At 38.9% G+C, this 18,614-nt stretch overlaps 1 protein-coding gene across 1 annotated transcript; it reads left to right on the forward strand.

Moving 5' to 3' along the window:
* The first annotated feature begins 1,077 nt into the window (after positions 1–1,077).
* Positions 1,078–17,444, forward strand: tpo (thyroid peroxidase). Its single transcript, XM_028396000.1, has 13 exons — positions 1,078–1,168; positions 1,956–2,040; positions 2,152–2,312; positions 2,543–2,672; positions 3,813–3,942; positions 4,695–4,895; positions 5,014–5,502; positions 10,598–10,856; positions 12,388–12,558; positions 14,137–14,374; positions 14,462–14,670; positions 14,785–14,958; positions 17,389–17,444. The coding sequence occupies exons 1-13, from the start codon at positions 1,078–1,080 to the stop codon at positions 17,400–17,402; spliced, it is 2,352 nt and encodes a 783-aa protein (XP_028251801.1). The 3' UTR covers positions 17,403–17,444.
* The last annotated feature ends 1,170 nt before the right edge of the window (positions 17,445–18,614 follow it).

The following is an 18,614-nucleotide window of genomic DNA, read 5'->3' on the forward strand; positions in this document are numbered from 1 at the left end:
AGATATATATAATGGGATATTTGAATAAATACACCAGAGTATTTTCGCCAGATTTGTCTAGATGTCACCTGCTACTTTCTCTCCAAGCTCTGAGATTCATTCGGTGAAAAGTTTGGACTTAAATAGTTTTGCATCTGTAGATAAACCAGCCACCGTGGCGACAGTAAGTGCATGGAGAGCCACAGCTGAGATGATCTTCAGCCCGCCGCTGAAGTCACTGCTTACACACACGGCATCATAAGGTTGCATCAGCACCATGTCAAGCATGAATTTCAAGTGCTCTGCTTAACTATCAACGGGCCGTGACGTTGGCTCCGGTGGCAGCTTTGGAAACGGAGTGCTAACTGAAGTATTTGTGATGAGGAGATGTTTCCAGAGACCCTTTTTCACTGTTGGTAATCTCTTCAGTCTGCATGTAAATCTTTGAAAATACACTTAAAGGATGGAGACAAGGCAAAAGAAGATTTTCTCTGCTGTTTATTAAAATGATTCTTGGCCTTTAAGTAACATTTAACTGAAATGTAGCAACAGGCCCTCTGTCGTTACACTCACACGTCTTTGAATGACAAGGCAACAACCTTTTTGACTTGAGCATGATAAGGCCTCCAGTAGCATGATGATGCATATATCATACCGATAAAAGTAGATGTAAATGAGACCTTTCAATCTAAATGTAAAGATGGACAAGCTTCTGTCACTGCACGTAAGTACCGAAGAGATGTGCACTGCCTTCTCAGATTTCTGTAGCAACTGCTATCTACTGATCACTGTTTCCTTCAGGAGGACTGTGTCCTCTTTACTTCAGATCCATTGGATGAATCAGACTTCTACATACTGTCCATTTCAGTCTAGAGAGAAAAGGTGTGTCATCGCTTCCTTGGGACCGTGTCATATGTGTCAGTGCACGATTGGCTGAAATAATCTAAGAAACACTGAGGTAAACTCAGTCAGCTGAGAACAGGAGAGTCTGGCTTGGTTGACCTCAGCACTTGGGCTCCTGGCTTTATGTTATATGCAGAACACTGCATCCAGCACTTTGGCTTGTTTTTGTGACACTTTTGTATACTGTCTATAAAAATGTTGTGTTTTTTCACTTCAATTTTTCTAGTAGGGTTGTTCTGCGTTGTTCGGCCAAGTTTTCCAACCGATGGAGCTGCAATTTTTAACTGTAAGTATGTGTTTGATTATTTAGAGAAATCCTCACCTGAACTGCTGAATGCTGCTAAACAGTTACTGATTGCAGTGGGATTTGCAGAGTATTTATGAAATAACAACACTTTAGCTTATCTTTGTATTATTAGTGCTTTTGATGACACAAACCTGATGAACCACATGTGCATGACGTGTCTTCAAGGCTTCAGTTTGTGGTTAGACTTCTTATCCTGCAGTAGATTGAGCCCTTCTCGGGGTGAAGCATGTCTCCAGTATTCATATGTACATGTCTCTCTCTAGTTACTGCCACAAACTGCTGTGATTTATCTGTAAACTTTTTCCATCATTCACTTGTCTTTACCCATGTGGAGTGTTTGACCCTGTGTGCTCTCCTGAGATGTGGTTTCAGGATGCAACTCATCCTCTGGGACTCTAGTTGGCAGACTTCTTTTAACTGGGCTTGTGTTGTAAATTAGTTTGTTTTTGTGTGAACAAAGCCTAGGTTTTTGTCTGCTTTGGCAGCAACTGTTGAGAAAGCTAAAATAAAGTCCTTTCTTTTGTTTAGAATAACAATCTGACTTTTTTCTTTGACTTAAAGCTGACAAATGTGTAACAGGTAAGGAATGGCTGCTGTGAATTTAAGCTTCTGGTGAATCATTCAGATCCACTCATCTGCATCCATGGATGCATACAACTCCAGGAAATTTAAAATGTTGTACAATGGAGCTGATGGTACTGATTTGTTAACCTATGAAACATTTTTTTTTCATTTCAAATTGTCAAAATGTATGTTTTTTTTCCAGCTTCAACCATAAGAGATCTGCTTATCTCTTCTCATCAAGAAAGCCTTCAGATTGTGAATGAAACCTCACTCCACTCTAAACAACGGTAATAAACCATCAGATTTATCTGCCTGTGTTTTAATCAAAACACCCCCTGTCCACAAAAGGAAGAGAAATAACCTAAACTTTCATTGTATCTGTCAACTTCTGTACACAGACAGAGCACGCTCTCTTCCTCCACACATGTGTTTGCATTCCTTCGGCAAACTGAACCTGAGACTCTTGAGATTTCCAGAGCCGCTGAGGTTTTTCAAACAACTCTGAAAGTCCTGAAGAACAGAGCAAAACAAAGATATAAAAGGGATGTCACGGAAGCAGGTAGATTTGCTTTCTTTAAATTAAATCCAGTCTCACCTTGAAAGAGAGGCAGTTGAACCCCATGAGTCAAAAAAATATAACGCAACCAAATTTCTAATTGGCCCTCTTCCACAAAACATGGCCTTAATTATGGCTGAGTGGATGTATTCTCGTGTCTTTTAATTGCTTGTGTCCTTTCAGACTTGAACTTCAAATATAGCTCTTCTAACTGAAATTTCTTAAAATACCAGAGCTGTTGTCATGGGAGGATGTAGGGCTGATTGCAGAGCTGTCTGGTTGTCCACCTGCAACACATGGAGCCGCGTGTGAGCACAGTCACCTCAGCAAGTACCGCTCTATAACAGGAGTCTGCAACAACAGGTACCAGCGTTCGTATTATGAGTCACACAGCTGTGTGAAGAAAGAGGCACTACAACAGTTTTTTGTGGTCTTTTACAGCCATCACACTCAAATATAAAATACAAACACCAAGTTTCCCTTTTTAAATAAAATGTGTAGAAAGCTCTGAAAATGAAAAATTCACTTCTCCGCTTTAATTTTAATTGTAGCGTGGGGATCATTAGATACAATAGACCGCAATCTGGTGGAAATCAAGGTGTTTGTTTGAGCAGAAAGGCTGTGTTTGCAAATGTATCTGCAGCTCTATCTATTTCCTGCACATTATTAGGGCTTCTGTGGCTCAGAGACTTGACACAGAGCAGTGTTCTGGGAAGTGTTCTTAAAATAAAAGTAACATAGCAGTATGCATCCTCTGCAACCAGCCATTCTTACAGCTTATCGTGACCCACAATGACTTTTGTGATATCAGTTGTTTTCAGCAAGCATCCCCAAATAGCATTTGGAAAGTGAGAATTCCTCTAGTGGCCATAGGAATTATGACAACAGCAAAATTGGCATTCAAGGCAGTCGGACTGAAAGAAATATTGAACTGCTGTAACCTGACGACATCTGACCCTAATGAAATGTTCAGAAAAATTACTAATGATGACACAAAAAGGTTATTTTTAACTTTTTGGACTAATTAGGACTTAGATAGGTAAATCCTAATAAGCCTTTAGACATTATTATAAATGAATAATCTCTTAATTAATTAACTGTTTGGTTTTTAAAGAACTGAAAGTTATAAAAAGCAAAAAAAAACCTGACCAAACATGATGTGTTTGTCAGCAGATAAGTCACTGTGAGTGTAATAAAGGAACCAAGCTTTAAACCAGGAAGCAGAAAGCATGGAATACAAAAGTCAGTATCTCTAGTTCTGCTGCACTGATTGCAATCCTTTCCCTTTTGAAACCACTGGTTGTGAGTCTGACAATGTTACAGCAGTGCAGTGTTAAATCAATGGTGTGACTCTGGATTAAGCTCACATGTGCAACAGGACAATTTGTGTTTGTGTTATATTTTGAACTCTTGATGACCCTGTGGAAGAAAACATGTGAGTGAAGGCATATACTGTTTTGCACTGCACTATTTTTGGACACACTTCATGACTCTTTTTGTCAGGCAAAATCCTCTCTGGGGAGCAGCCAACACCGCCTTGGTCAGATGGCTTCCAGCTGAATACGAAGACGGTGTGAGAGAACCCAAGGGTTGGAACCGAGAACGGCTCCATAATGGATTCCAACTTCCTCCGGTAATCTACAAAATGCTGGTCCGGCAAACACAAAAGTCTCGGTAGAGAAATTACGGCAGAAATCAAGCAAGGCCCCCCTGAAAAAAACCCCAAGTTAATGTAGCATTCCATTTATTTTTCTAACCTGTCTTACAGCAGATAAAGTCCACAGCAATTTTGGGAGAGAGCAAAAGTATGTGTGAGATGACACAGATTACAGCCACATTTGAATATTGCAGCCTGTGCTTTAACCAAAGCTTGAAAGGAGCTGGATTTCAGTCATGTGGATAAACATTATTCCTTTCAAACAGCAGATGAAACTGTACTTTGCAGTGAATTTTAATTTATGCACTCATTACACACAGTGAGGTCTTTTTTTGTGCGAGAACATCATCAAATATGCACCAGTTGTTATCCAGCCTACAGTTTACCTTCACATAGTATTTTATTACGTGTTTTAATTAATGATCTTTGTGCCATTTCTTATTAGCAGAGGCTGAGTTAATAACACCTCTGTCTTGCATAACTCGGTCTGATCAGCTGCCAAAATTCTTTTGGTTGTAGAAATTAGGATAATTTTTGCTTGTGTATGTAACAGTCCCCCTTTGTGGAGCTGTATCTATTTATAACCTGAAGAATGAACTAGTTAGGCCTTCCCTAGAAAATATGTTCATTTCTGTTCGTGCTGACATGATAAAAGCACGATGATGTAACTAAGCAGCCAGCTGTGCCCTGACTCTATTCACTGTCAAGAAATTCTACTTTGTCATCAGCCTCGGACGGTCAGCAGGAGAATAATGAGGAGCCCTCTTAAAGGGACGGATGAAGTCTATTCTAACATGCTGGTGGAGTGGGGCCAGTACATTGACCATGACATAACCTTTACCCCTCAAAGCGCTGGCACTTCTGCTCTCTGGACAGATGTGGACTGTTTCAGCACATGTGAAAATGTGCATCCATGTTATCCCATCGAGGTAATTCCAGATGTTTTTTAACCTTTAGATGAATTATTTGATATTTTACTATACTTAGTAATATGCTTAGCTTCTTTACAAATGTGTCAAATGTAATGTATGTCTTCTCTGCAGACAGGCGATGTGCACTCTGGTGGACATGGCTGCATGCCTTTTTTTTCGCTCCACACTGGCCTGCTTTGTGAATTCTGACTCTGATATAACACAAGCCCTGCAGCGACAACAGATGAACGCCATCACATCGTTCATTGATGCCTCTACTGTGTACGGTCACACTCCCAGGCTGGAAAGATCCCTTCGTGACCTTTCTGGCCTTAATGGGAAACTTGCCGTCAACAATCAATTCAAGGATCCCAAAGGAAGAGCCTACCTGCCTTTTATAGCCAAACACCCGTCAGCCTGCCACCAGGACCAGCAGGGGGAGAGGGTGGAGTGTTTCAGTGCAGGAGACAGCAGGGCCAACGAGGGTCTTCCCCTCACTACTCTTCATACGCTGTGGCTCAGGGAGCACAATCGGCTTGCAGAGGCGCTGAAAGATATTAACAGTCACTGGAGCCCAGAGACTGTTTACCAAGAAACACGTAAGATCATCGGAGCTCTGCACCAGGTATGTAACCAGTGAAGTAAGTGAAGTTCACAGTCAAAAACTGCAGTTTTCCCAGAAAGACACATTTAATGAGAAAACTGGACGTTTCTGCAAATATATCAATTTTTTTTGCCAATATTTGACTGAGGAAATTCTTCATTAGGCTAAAAGTGCAGCTACAACACATCTTAGCATAGTTTAGAGATTTATAATTATTTCTGGAATCTACCAATTACCATTTAGTCTTGTTTGTTTCAGCTCCATACAAAGCAGAATAAAATCAAACAAGAGACGACTGCTTCTTTGCTCTAATTGCTGCACATTGTTTAGTTGGTACCAGTAAATTATTTTGTCTCTTTAACTAAATGTTTCCTAATTATCTGTCTGTCACTGTGCTGCTAAAATAATAGTAAGATGAAATTTGTCTGTACTTCTTATTATCTCCTTCATTAAGCAGTACCAACAAGTTCTCTGGCCCATGTCTAAAAAGTTTCACTTTATAGCTGAAGGACACATTTGTATGAGATCAGCCCATCTTTGGTATAAGTCTGGCATCAAATGCAACACTGACTTTTGGTCAGCTCATACTTTATTGAAACAACATCTACTGCACTTCTTCATTTTCTGTGGTTTGAGATACAGGAAGTGCTTTTTTCACAAAGAAGTCTCATTAATTCCAGGAAGATTCAGCTCGGATTTTCTCAGAATAAACACAATATGTTTGCATTCATAGGATCACTATCAATAATGTATACTTGTCTGTTTTACTGTTATTCCCTGCAGCAACCACTGACGTCAGTAGTTGTCGCCTCATGTTTCTTTCTCCAGGCTGTGGTTGCATACAGTGGAACAGCTCATATTCACAGTTTGGCTGTAAACCCACATGCATATTCATCTCCATTAACCCTTTAAAGGGGATAAAAGATAACATGTGAAAGTGGTAGTGTTAATGCTGATCTAATTCAGTGCTGATAACCATGAGCAAATTAAACATGGGTCGCCTGTGGTCGCTATGAGGCCGCAAGTAGAAGTCGGAGTAATTCACATTAAGCAGTTACGGACAATTTGTACCCAGCAATCACTGGATCACCACCACTGTTAGACAGCAGACAGCTCAGCTGTCTAAAACCAAGTGTTATTTTAAAGCTCCTTTTGAGACAAATTATGCATGAGAGTAAACAATACATTTAGCATTTATGATCCCAGGAGTGAAAGCATGTTTCAATTACACGTTGACATAGAAGAGCAGCCTGCAGTGAAGAGTGTAAAGAGTAGTTATTTAAAAACATTTTGTAAGAGTGAATCATGACTCAGGGTCATTGCACTGTTCACAGTGCAGAGAATAACACTGGGTGTCTTTTGTATACAAAAAGAACTCAAAAGAAAAAAAAAAGAAGTATTCTCCGCTTAGTATTTATGTCTGTGTTGTACTGAGCAAAAATTTCAATTTCACAGCAGCTGAGAAACATGTGATCAAGACCTGCAATCAAATGAGCTATGTGATCATGCTGTTTGAGGTTCTAAGGTCATGAATTAACCTACGCTCAAGCATGGATGTAACATGTGTGGATGTTGCAGGAAAAACACACAGGAAGACTGATCATGAAAACAGAATAAACATTTCTTTTCTTGCAGAAAAATCTATGCTAATTGATTCAGAACTCGTCCGACCCTGACAGCTGCTGTTATGTCTGTTCGTTTCTAAGAATCATCCGACCATAGAATCCACTGCTCTCTGTCACTGTAAACACTCTCCACACATCAGCGCGGTGGGGATCCTGCAGATTTGATTTAACTTTGGTCCACATATAATATTTGAATAGTTGATGGTGACACTTATCACCTGTTCTTGTTGTTAAAGGACATTTTATCATCTTTCAGTTCTTGTCAGTCTCCGCACCCTCATAGTGTTATTTTCAGCAGATGAAGCTAAAGATTCTCAATGTTAGACACAATTAAGATAAACATCTTCTGCAATGTAGCCATTAATAATCTACATTCATGTAACTACAAAAGGACACATACAGTATCTAGTGAAGGGCCACTCTCTGTATCTGCTATAATGTGTATAAATAGAAAACAGTAATAATAGGTTGTTGGCTATATTTTATTAATACTAATTGGTTAAAAGTTAATCATTGCAAATATGCTAAAACCTGCTTACATTTATGAAGATCTATGAATTGTAAGGTGCATTTTATTCCTGCCTAAAGGGAATCACACAATAGGCTGCATCACAAAGATATTACTAGTGGCTTTTTAGCTTTTTCACTTTTTTTATTTTTAAATTAAGAGCAACGTCTCAGACATCAAATAGGTTGTTGAAAGTTTATTTTTTCTCCCTTCTTGTTGCAAATGTGGCTTTGCTTTGCACAGTGCACAGATTTAGGATGACATCAGGCTTTTCATGGCAGTGCTAGGATTCAGAGCCAAGTGGAATAACAGCACCATTAAGACTGACAAATCATAATCCTCACTTTATAAAGTCTAGTTTGCAGTCCCATCTCACACCATTTGAGAAAAAGCACCGGTTTCTCTGTCATGCCATTACAAATGTTTGCACCTGTTAAGGCAGTGGCCAAGTGAATGAATTATTAATGATGAAGGAACTGTTAGGTGCATTTATTCCTCATGAAAAATAATGAAGAATATTTTTATGTAAATGATTCATCGCCTCTACCAAAGGTGACCAGTGCCAAGCTGCAAAGTTTCCAAAGTGTTTCAGAGCAAAAGAGGAAATAAGTCCGTAATCTTTCCGATTTGGGTGCTGACATTTGACAAGAGCAGTGGATTAAGTACAGCTATTTTCAGGTGACTCAGGGACAATGACAAAGGAAAGAGATTTACAATTTTGAGGGAAAAAAAGGGTTTGAAGGTGGAGAGGTTATTTAAATAAATTGTGAAGATGAAGCATAACAGGCAGGTAGAGGATTTACATACTGTAGTTATAACCACCAACAGTTTGGAAAATCCCTTTAGAAATAGTGAAGGACTAGCATGGTATTGTCATTGCGTTTATCCTATGATTTGATCTGCTTCTGATTGGCCGCATCATGATCTTTGATACCAACCACTTGACTTCATTTCCCCTGCTTTATTTATAAAGTATTACTTTTATATTTTATCTCTTTCTCTTTCACAATTGTTATGTCAGCTAATTATTTTTGATAGCGCTGCTACAATATGAGCATTCAAATGTCTGCCTCTACTGTAAAAGGTTTTCTAGTTATCCTTACCCACTGGGAAAAAAATACATCCACTTGCAGCTTTCATCAGTTTTCAGCTCATTGTTGTGGTTTTCTATCCATATGGTTGAATCCCAACAGCTCTCACCAAGGCCCCCCAAACTCACCCACCCACCTCTCATTTAAATCCTCCAGCAGCTGTTTCCAGCAAACAAGCTCACAGAGGGGTTAGGACATGTAGAGTGCTGTTTCTATTCTTGGCAAGTCACTGTAAAAGCACTACATTAATGCATTAAATAAGTACTATGCCAGTAATTACTTTCCATAAAAGAAAACAACACCCCACACACACACACACAGAAACACACACTCAGGGGTCAAAGGTAGTGCACAATTAGGCAGGAAATGAAACACAACTGTTGAAGGTGGTTTAAGGACTGAGCTGTGCGGTGGCTGCCAGTGCTTGTGTACCTGCCTATGCAAGTGTGTGTGCCAGACACAGCTTTGGCTGCTTACAGTAAATTCATGTCAGACATGGATTTATGTGTTTAAACGCAAAGTGTTGTGTTTGTCGTGGAAAACTAATTTCAGAAATCTTCACTGTGTCAAAAATCCTACAGTATATGAGATTTTATTAGTTCGTCTGAAAGCTTAGCACGAAAGCAAAAATAGTGCATACTATTACTAGAGGGAGGGAAGAGGGAGCACCATCCCCGGGCAGCAGGGAGCAATAATGTTTGTCCACCACTATGCAAAAAGTCAATGACCTATTTTAGTTTAAAGATTAGAGGACATTACTCAAAATGAATGGATCTGGAGGTGAAGGCCTTTATGACTGGACCTCTGTATAGCTTAAAGTGGTGCAGCAGGTTGTGAGCCGCCACATGAAAACATCACTCCACAAGACCTGTAGAACAAACAAAGGGAAAAGGTCAAGCCATTCAGTACAGAGGGGCCTATTATTTCAAGGAAATAGGAAATAAAAATGTTCAGCTACCAACATCTGGTTTCATTCTGAGCTGAATTTCTATCTTAGTTCTGAAGTCTGAAGTGCAGAGAGACATTATGATGATGTTCTATCTATCTTTAAATTTGCCAGAACATAGAATGGGAATAATTTTGAAAAATATTTCAAATCCACCCAGACATGCATTGAGCATTTTAGTCCAATAGCTAAAGAAACTGAACACTGAGAGGAGAATAATGGGAATTTATTCTAGTAGCTCTCTAGAAATGTGGTTATGTGTGTCTGTGTAGTCACATTAAGCAGCAAGCCTGACACATCCTGCCATTTCCTGCAATTTTAAAAAATTGGTCGGCGGTCCTTTGAGCTATGCTCAATGAAAACCTGCAGCTCTTATATACAAGTCGTCGGGATATATTTCTTGTCTTAACTAGTCCATTTTGAACTGATTGTCATTACACCAGGTGCAGCTGTTGTTACATTTCTTCCCATCAAAGTAACACAGAAGTTCATTTAACTGTGCCTGGCTCACATACTACATGTTACACTGAAGTGTGTGTTTGTGTCTGTGTGTGTGTGTGCACATGCATGTGCATTTGTGTGATGTGTGTTATGATTCAGGTGCTGAGCTGAGGCCTTTATAAATAGTGATGAGGTAAGATGGGATTTGCTGCAGTGAACCATGAGGGAACAAATGCGCAATCATATGTCCAAGCAAGGGGATATTACAAAAATAGTCATCTCACTGGGAATCCTCCAGGGTTTTCTTACAGCCATATTCATATGCATTTTACAACACGCTCTTAATAATCTGCCTTGGATATGTTGAGTTTGTTTGTAAAGGAATGTGCTCATTCAAACTTTTGGAACTTGCATACAGAAAATTTCTGTTGATTATCTAACAGATTTCTTTTGATTTCTCTCTTTTCCTCCTCCCCTCTTCTTCCCTTGTTTTTTTGGCTCCTAGATTATAACCATCAGAGATTACATTCCAAAAATTATTGGCCCAGAGTCGTTCGATCATTACATTGGACCCTACAGAGGATACGATCCAACTGTGGACCCCTCCGCCTCCAATGTTTTCGCCACAGCCGCATTCAGGTTCGGCCACGCAACCATCTCTCCGATCCTCAGGAGGCTGAACGCAAGCTACCAGGACCATGAGCGCTTCCCCCACCTGAGACTGCACAACACTTTCTTCAGTCCGTGGAGAATAGTCAAAGAAGGTCAGTGCACTGTTATGAAGCTTCCTATTGGAACTCATAACACATCCTACAAAGCACACTAAGCATTCCATAGAAAAAAGAGGAAGGAGAAACAGCACTTTATTTAGGTCAACTTGCAGCATCAAATGTCTGTCTTAGTGTAATGATTGGTTGAGTGAATGTGAGTCAAAAGGCTGCTGTCATCTACAGACCATGAAGTCCTGCACATGACCTATACAGTGAGCACCCAGTCACAGGAGACTTATTACAGAAGCCATAATAGTCTTTCTTTTCTATTCAATATCATTGTGTTATATTACTTATTTCTTACATATGTAAGTAAGGGGTGAAGGTGTGAAAATAAAGACACATAACAGACAAGCATTTAAACAGGGGACTGACAGTTACATGGTCCTGGACAACATTAGCTACTCAGTAACACAATTTCAATATCACATTTGAATCCAAACATGTGGTTAATATAGAGTTAACTGAAACATCACTCTCACCTTGTCATTTCATGCTTCCACTGTTCCAATAAAAATACTGATTATAGCCCATCAGTATGCACAGTAAAGTGCTTATCGTTGTGCCAATAAGTGCTCCAAAGTAAGAATATCATACCGTCACTATTCAGGGCCTGCAATAAAGAATAATCACTGTCTCACCAGGACACATCAGTGTATTATGCAAAAGCTAGTTCATTACAACTGATTCATCCCCACAGCCAGCCTCACGCTGGCTTCACTGACTGAGACCCTCAGTGAGCTCCTCCCCTTTGTTGGACCAGCTGCCCTGCTGAGAAATGTCATCTGTGTAGGTTGTTTTGTGGATCCAATCACACCCCCCCCCAACCTCTTCCACCAAGTCGTATCCTCATCAGCTTCACAGCTCTGCTCTCACTTCACCATTTTACACCCCACATTATTGCAATAAGCACCCCTAATCAGCGGTTAATGGTACAATAACAAGCTGCTTAATTACACACGGACACATAAAAGAACCGCTTGTCTCGGAGATGGTTACTGTAAGATGAAGTTCATGGAAGAGCTTGAGATGACAGCATTATGCAACCTTAAATAATAGCTTAACACCAGGTGGGATGTTCTGCTGACCTCCAGTGGCAGAAGCTCTTACCTCACTGCAGCAGTGTTCAGCAGTCTCACCACCAATCACCCAGTGCATTACTTTTTATAAAAGGATCTATTGTCATGATAAATACAGCATTCATCCCAACAGTCTATTCATCCTATTTGCTCAATTGAAATTGTTTGGACAGGAATGAGCCCAGGGGAAGCAGAAAACCTGAGCCCATGAGTGATACACAAACCTGTTTTCTGAGCAGCAACAAAGAAGGCATTCCATCCAGAGTAAACAGCTCTCACCTGCCATATGTTGTTTTTCTTGTCATTTTGGATTATATAGAGGCTGGTTTGGTAAAACTGAATGAGTTTTGTGCATAATATTTTAGAAAAAAAAATAGAAGAGCTGCAGCTTTCCACAAACACTATAAACGACTATGACAAAGTAAGCATTTCTATTTTTTGTCAAGGTGGGATCGAACCAATCCTGAGAGGTATAATTGGAACTGCAGCATCAGCTGTTAGCTCAGACAATCTGTTGGCGGAGGAGGTAACAGAGAGGCTGGTTGTCATTGATACAATGCTGCATATGGACCTGGCTTCACTGAACCTGCAGAGAGGACGAGATCACGGCCTCCCAGGTAAGAACTCTGCCGAGTGTCAGCTCGATACCATTGAGTTCAGCCTTGTCATATCAGAGTGACAATCGCTAATCAATGGCCTCTTTCATTCTGAAGCCAGTTCCTTCATCCCTTCTTTGTCAATATTGTTAATGTGTTCAAGTTTCCAATAACAACCACCTGCCTGTCAAACCCCACATATGGGCTCTAAGTACTCATTAACTCGAGTAGATGCTGATCTCTACTCTTTAGTTTGGTGCTTCCTTGTTCTTTGTGGTGATGATTGGAAGTGTACAAAGTTGCACTAAACCTGTAGTTATCTAGCTTTTATGAATGTGGATCCCATAAGGATCAAATACAGTACAAGAGTGAAATTCCAGATCCAACACAGCAACACATATGGAAAAAAGGAAAGAAAAACATGAACACACGTGTGGTTTTACCCAGGCTGTTAGACTCACACCAGCTCAGCCTTCAGTTCCTCTCAGTGATCTTGTAAACAGTTTAGAGTCATTAATGCCATTGCTCCTATGAAGATCAAAGTTGTTCCTGGTTTTAAAAAATAGCAAAGCACCATGAAGGAATACCACACCGGTTAAAGCTCCAAAAAGAAAGTGTAGACAGGCTGAACACAGGTGGCAAAAAAACAAACTCCACATCTGACATCTGTGAAGAGAGGCTTTGCATCTTTATCACAGAACTAAAAGGTGCTTCTTCTTCTCTAGAACTGTAATTGTCATGACCAAGCTGTATTACAGCCTGAGCCATTATAAGTCAGGTCAAAGCTTGTAGGAACACGTGTCCCCAATGATATTCTTTCTTTGCTGTTATCAATAGGTAACATTGTATGTTTATAAAAATAAGGAAGTATCAGTACTATGATTCTTTAGCGCAGCATGATGGCCTCTTTCTTTCCTTTCTTAAATCAGTTATGGTGCTAGTAGAGGGCCATCTCAGAGTGTCTAGGAGCCACATTTATTGTTGATCTTATTCTACAAAATTTGCATGATTATAGGTGAATATCGAGACATAGACTAGTTCTAGCTCTAAAGGGGGCAGGCCATCCTTTTGAGAAGAGAGCCACACCCTCAGGTTTTGGGATCATGGCTATATTCTCTAAAGTTAAATGCTCTATTGTTTGTTTTGTTTTGCATTTGTTCGTTTTTATGACCTTTTAAACTCAAATACATTTAATGTCTTTTTAATGTCTTATTTGAATGTTTTTCTTTCCCTCTGTGAAACACTTTGAATTGCCTTGTGACTGGAAAAAACTTTTCCTATAATTTAGAAGGAACTCTATATGTGAGGGGAAAAAAATCTGAATTCTGGCTGTTGAATTCTGGCTGTTGTAAAACAGCCTTTCTGTAATTATGAAAAATCTGTGTGTTTGAAACTTACATCAAAGTTGGAGTGAGAAGTTAAGTCTATGGAGTATGGTGTTAGCATAGCAGGATAGTAAACCTGGAGAAGATTCCTATGTGTGAGGTTAAGAAATAGTATTCGTTAAAACGCTTGAAACCAATGCCTTTCTTACATATTTTAGTGTACTTTCCAATCTAACTGCCAACTTATGAATGGCTATGGAAATTTCCTTCCCAGGATACAACAACTGGAGAGAGTTCTGTGGACTGAAGCCCATTAGGACTGTGGATGACCTCAGAGAGGAGGTGGGGAACTACAGGGTTGCTGTGAAGATACTAAACGTATACAAACACCCTGACAATATTGATATTTGGCTTGGAGGACTTGTTGAAAACGTGTTGCCCGGCTCAAGAACGGGTCCTCTCTTTGCTTGTCTGATTGGAAAGCAGATGAAAGCACTTCGTGACGGTGACAGGTACATGAGGATTTGCTTAATTGAAACAATAAAATGAAATGACAGCCTCAGTTAAACTTACAAGTCATATTTTTTTTTACCTTTTAGGTTTTGGTGGGAAGCGGACAGTGTGTTCACCCAGCAACAGAGGGATGAGCTTTTAAAATATTCTGTGTCTCGTCTCATCTGTGACAACAGCGACATAAACCGAGTTCCTCTTGATTCTTTCCGATTTGGAAAACACCTCTCTGATTATGTCTCCTGTGATCATGTGCCATCAATGCATTTAGGAGCTTGGAGAGAAGAGAAGAGCGAAGGTGGGCTTGAGGGTCTGTGGGGCTTGTCCTTCTCCTATTATTTGAAAAATCATTCTTTAATTTTAAAATTAAACATTAAACTGAAATAACAACACTTTCCTCTCTTAACTCCAGGCTTACAGCAGTGTGGCTCTCCAGGAAAGACAAAGAATGGGGATTTTATATTGTCTTCTATATCTGGCAAATTGGTCGCTCTGTACTCCTGTTACCATGGTTTCAAACTAGAGGGAGCTGCTGCAATAGTTTGCGAAGGAAATCGTTGGAGTGATCAGCCCCCACAATGTACAGGTATGTGATTATTACTGTTGTGTAGTTGCAGTGTGACATATATTCACAGGTGCTGCATGTGTTCTATTTGATGAACTTAAACATGGTGGAGAGACGCCTCTGATGGCTCGTTATTCACCGAATAAACTCAAAATTGAATCATACTTTAAAACGCAGATCAACCTTTGTAGGATTCGGTTCAGCATTACAGAGCAGCACATGCAGTGTGTATACTATGTGATCATATGTGCAGTGCTGTTGTGCTCCTGAGTGGAGCATCACTGCTATCTGCTGGTTCTAAAGGAGAAAGACAAACGTTCATGTTGAACTTGCTCTAGGAGGTTTACACACATCTTGCACTAGTTTTCTTTCCGAAGCCAACATTTTTGAGTTTTTGTGATATTATTTCTAAGTATCCTTGAGTTTTGTCTGACTATAAACTTCTTGATAATACCTCTCAAACCGGTTCTTCAAATGTGGAAGCACAATCCTTCTCCTACTTTGTGGGGACTGGCGAAATTAATTTATTTCGCTTTTGCCATGATGCTTTCACAAGTGTAACGGCAAAAGCTGAGGCTTAAGTGCAAATCAAATGCTTACAGGGTGCCTCAGATAAAGCATAGGCTACATACCATCATTGCATAAATGTGATTTGTAAGATGACAGTTCTTAAGGGGACCAATAATATTGACCCTTAAAGCTTTCTCAGGAACACAGTGGTTTCTTTGCTCTATCAAACAGCACTTGGGAAATGCTTGAAAAAGAATGCAATTTTCACAAGGGGTTAATACGTTTGTCTGCAGCTGTATGCTGTCTATGTTAGCTTTGTACTTTCTAAAAAGTCTATTATTAATGTGTCTACACAGTCATTACCATTGTTCACACATAGCTCATTTTACTGGGACATAAAATGAAAGATAATTTCCTGTGATCTGATAACAGTTGGCACCAGTATAAATGCCTTTTGTTTTTTTTGTTTTTCTCAGTGAGAGCTTGATGAGAAGATGCTTTCTGTTTGATAAATATGAGGCAGAAACACAGTTTAGCAAGCTGACCTATCAAAAGGAAAATGAAGTGAGTGTTCATGACAGGTTAGGAAGCACCTAATTAGAAAAAAAACAATTATATAAGACCAAACCTACTGTTTGGCTGTGACTACAAAGACAGTCTTCATCAACTTGTTATCTTTTTGCTTTCTGAGGAGTTCATCAACTTTTTTTGTCTTTCTCTTTTTGTCTTTCTCTGTGCCATTGATGTCACTAAAAAATGCAGCCAGTCATTGATGTGTCTGTCTTAAGCATCATATGTCATTCACACACAGTAAGCAATTCAAGTTATTTTCCAGTGAACAGTTGTCACAATTAACTTGGCACCACATGCTATCCAAGCAACACCAGCTAATGAAATGAGTGGCAGCGTAGAAAGGTTACACGTTTAGAAAACAACCCTGTGCATTTTTATAGAAAAAAAATGGTAAATGAGTGCTACATGGGGTAAAAAAATGTTTTTTTGCAAATGTAATATATAGAAAAATAACAGTCAAGTGCAAGCCACTTGACTGATAGTCTAAAACAAATAATGCATAATGTGGGGTGGCAGTCACACACACACACAGATTTTTGCTTATACAAAAAGAAACATGAACAGTAATAGTTATGAAGAGGAGAAAAAAAATGCAGGACAGAACAGCCAAGATAGCACAAATGATCGCAATGAGTGACCTGCCATTTGCCTTTGTAGAGAACCCTAAAAGATACTCAAAATGCCTCGGACTCGGACTTGAGGGCAAAAAAAAAAAAGATGATTGGGACATCCCTACTCATAATGAGTCTTCTTCAGGGCAATGTTAAATATTTTAAATACACACAAAAAGCATGTGATGTAAAAATGTCTGCAGCAACAAACAGGGAGATACATCTGTCTATGTCACATCTATGTCATCGAGATATTATTGCATACAAAGAGGGATCAAAGAACTAACTGACCTCAAAGACCTAAGAACCTATGAATGCTATCACACTGGATAAAGTAAGGCAGTTATGGAGATTGAAGTAATACAAAGTACATTAAATGCCAAATACATGCACACATACACTACCGTTAAAATGTTTGGGGTCACCAGGCCTAACTAGAATTCTAACTAGAATAGTCATTTACCACACTAACAATGTCTAGACTCTATGTCTGATTGCTTTAATGTTATCTTGATTGAAAAAAAAATTTGTTTTTTTTTAAATAAAGACATTTCCAAGTGGCCCCACTTTTGAACGGTAGTGTACACATATAGTACAAGGTTTATTTATCACTGTTCATCACTGTTACATAAAACAATATTATAATAAAGTAAATCAACACTGAATCTTTGACTAATCTTCACCCCAGGTAAGAGACAGGATTTTTTTATGGTTTGACATGGTTGACTGAAGTTTTTGTTTTCTTTTTTCTTTCTAGGCAATCATCAGTAACATCAGACTCAGAAATGCATCAGTACTTCATAGTTTTCTAACCACACTCAGAGAAACAGCCTGTCTCTTCTGTTTTTTTTTTCTACAAGTGCTTCAAGACATCAATACAGAACGATCAATGAACATCTCATGTTCTGCAACTTTTGCTCATATTCAGCCTCATTGTGTTTATTTGACAATATTAAGCATCATAAAGTAATAAAAATCAAAATCACCACTTTTGTTTGTATTAACATTTCCCCATTGAAATCTTGCCAGGACTCATGCCAGACAAGTTCCTGAGAACAAGATGATTTACCGGTCTTTCTTGTAGAGATACTTTCTGTTAAAATTTCTCTTACTTTCTCACGCTACAATTAACTAAATCTTTTTTTTCCTATTTGTGAGGAGACTGTATGTTTGAATATGATTAGAAAACATAGTGTGCAAGAAAAGAAGCTTGTAATGATTAATACATATAAAATAATAGTAATAATAAAATAATCCACTCTGATCGCTTCAGTCTTAGTAACTGTTTATTATGTTTATGTTTATTAGCCTGCATAATGGAAGAAGCAACTTTAAACATAACATTAAATGTGAGCATTAAGAAAACAGCACTTGAGCAGGCACACGGGCAGTGTATAGAAGTGAGAATACATAATGTCTGCAGAAAGCTGCAAATATAGACTAGAGTTACCACTTCTGGTTTGTCACTATTATTTTTAGGATGTAAGGGTTTGAGTTTTGACCATACAATTCTTCTCAGCGCATCCAGCTCATTCTTAGTGAATCCCTTTGGTGGTGATTACATGAACACCTCCATGGCCAGAATGCAGACATACAACCAAAAAGCATCTTATTTTTTTTTTTTACTTACTCTACTGGTTGTTGTTTTTGCTTATGTTTTCTCTAAATGTTGCATTTGTACTGCCACATTTTTTTTACTTTGTTTGCACAACAACACAAACAAAAAATACTATACCAACATTTAAAACATGCCAAGTAAGATTAACAGTATTCAAAATAGAAGATTAAAGTGTGCTCTAAAAATCATGAACATCAGCTGACAGATGTGATGTTATTGTAATATTTTTGACGCATTAAGAGTGATGAATTTTAGAGTGATGAAAATTTAATTGATTGTAAAATGTGTTTTTTCCTCTTTCTGATTGTTAAATATACAAAAGCACGAAATTCGTGTAGTGAAGCACAAACAGCAGTTTTGTCATT

This window comes from Parambassis ranga, chromosome 22 (assembly GCF_900634625.1).
Source record: "Parambassis ranga chromosome 22, fParRan2.1, whole genome shotgun sequence".
In the NCBI taxonomy this organism is placed as follows: domain Eukaryota; kingdom Metazoa; phylum Chordata; class Actinopteri; family Ambassidae; genus Parambassis; species Parambassis ranga.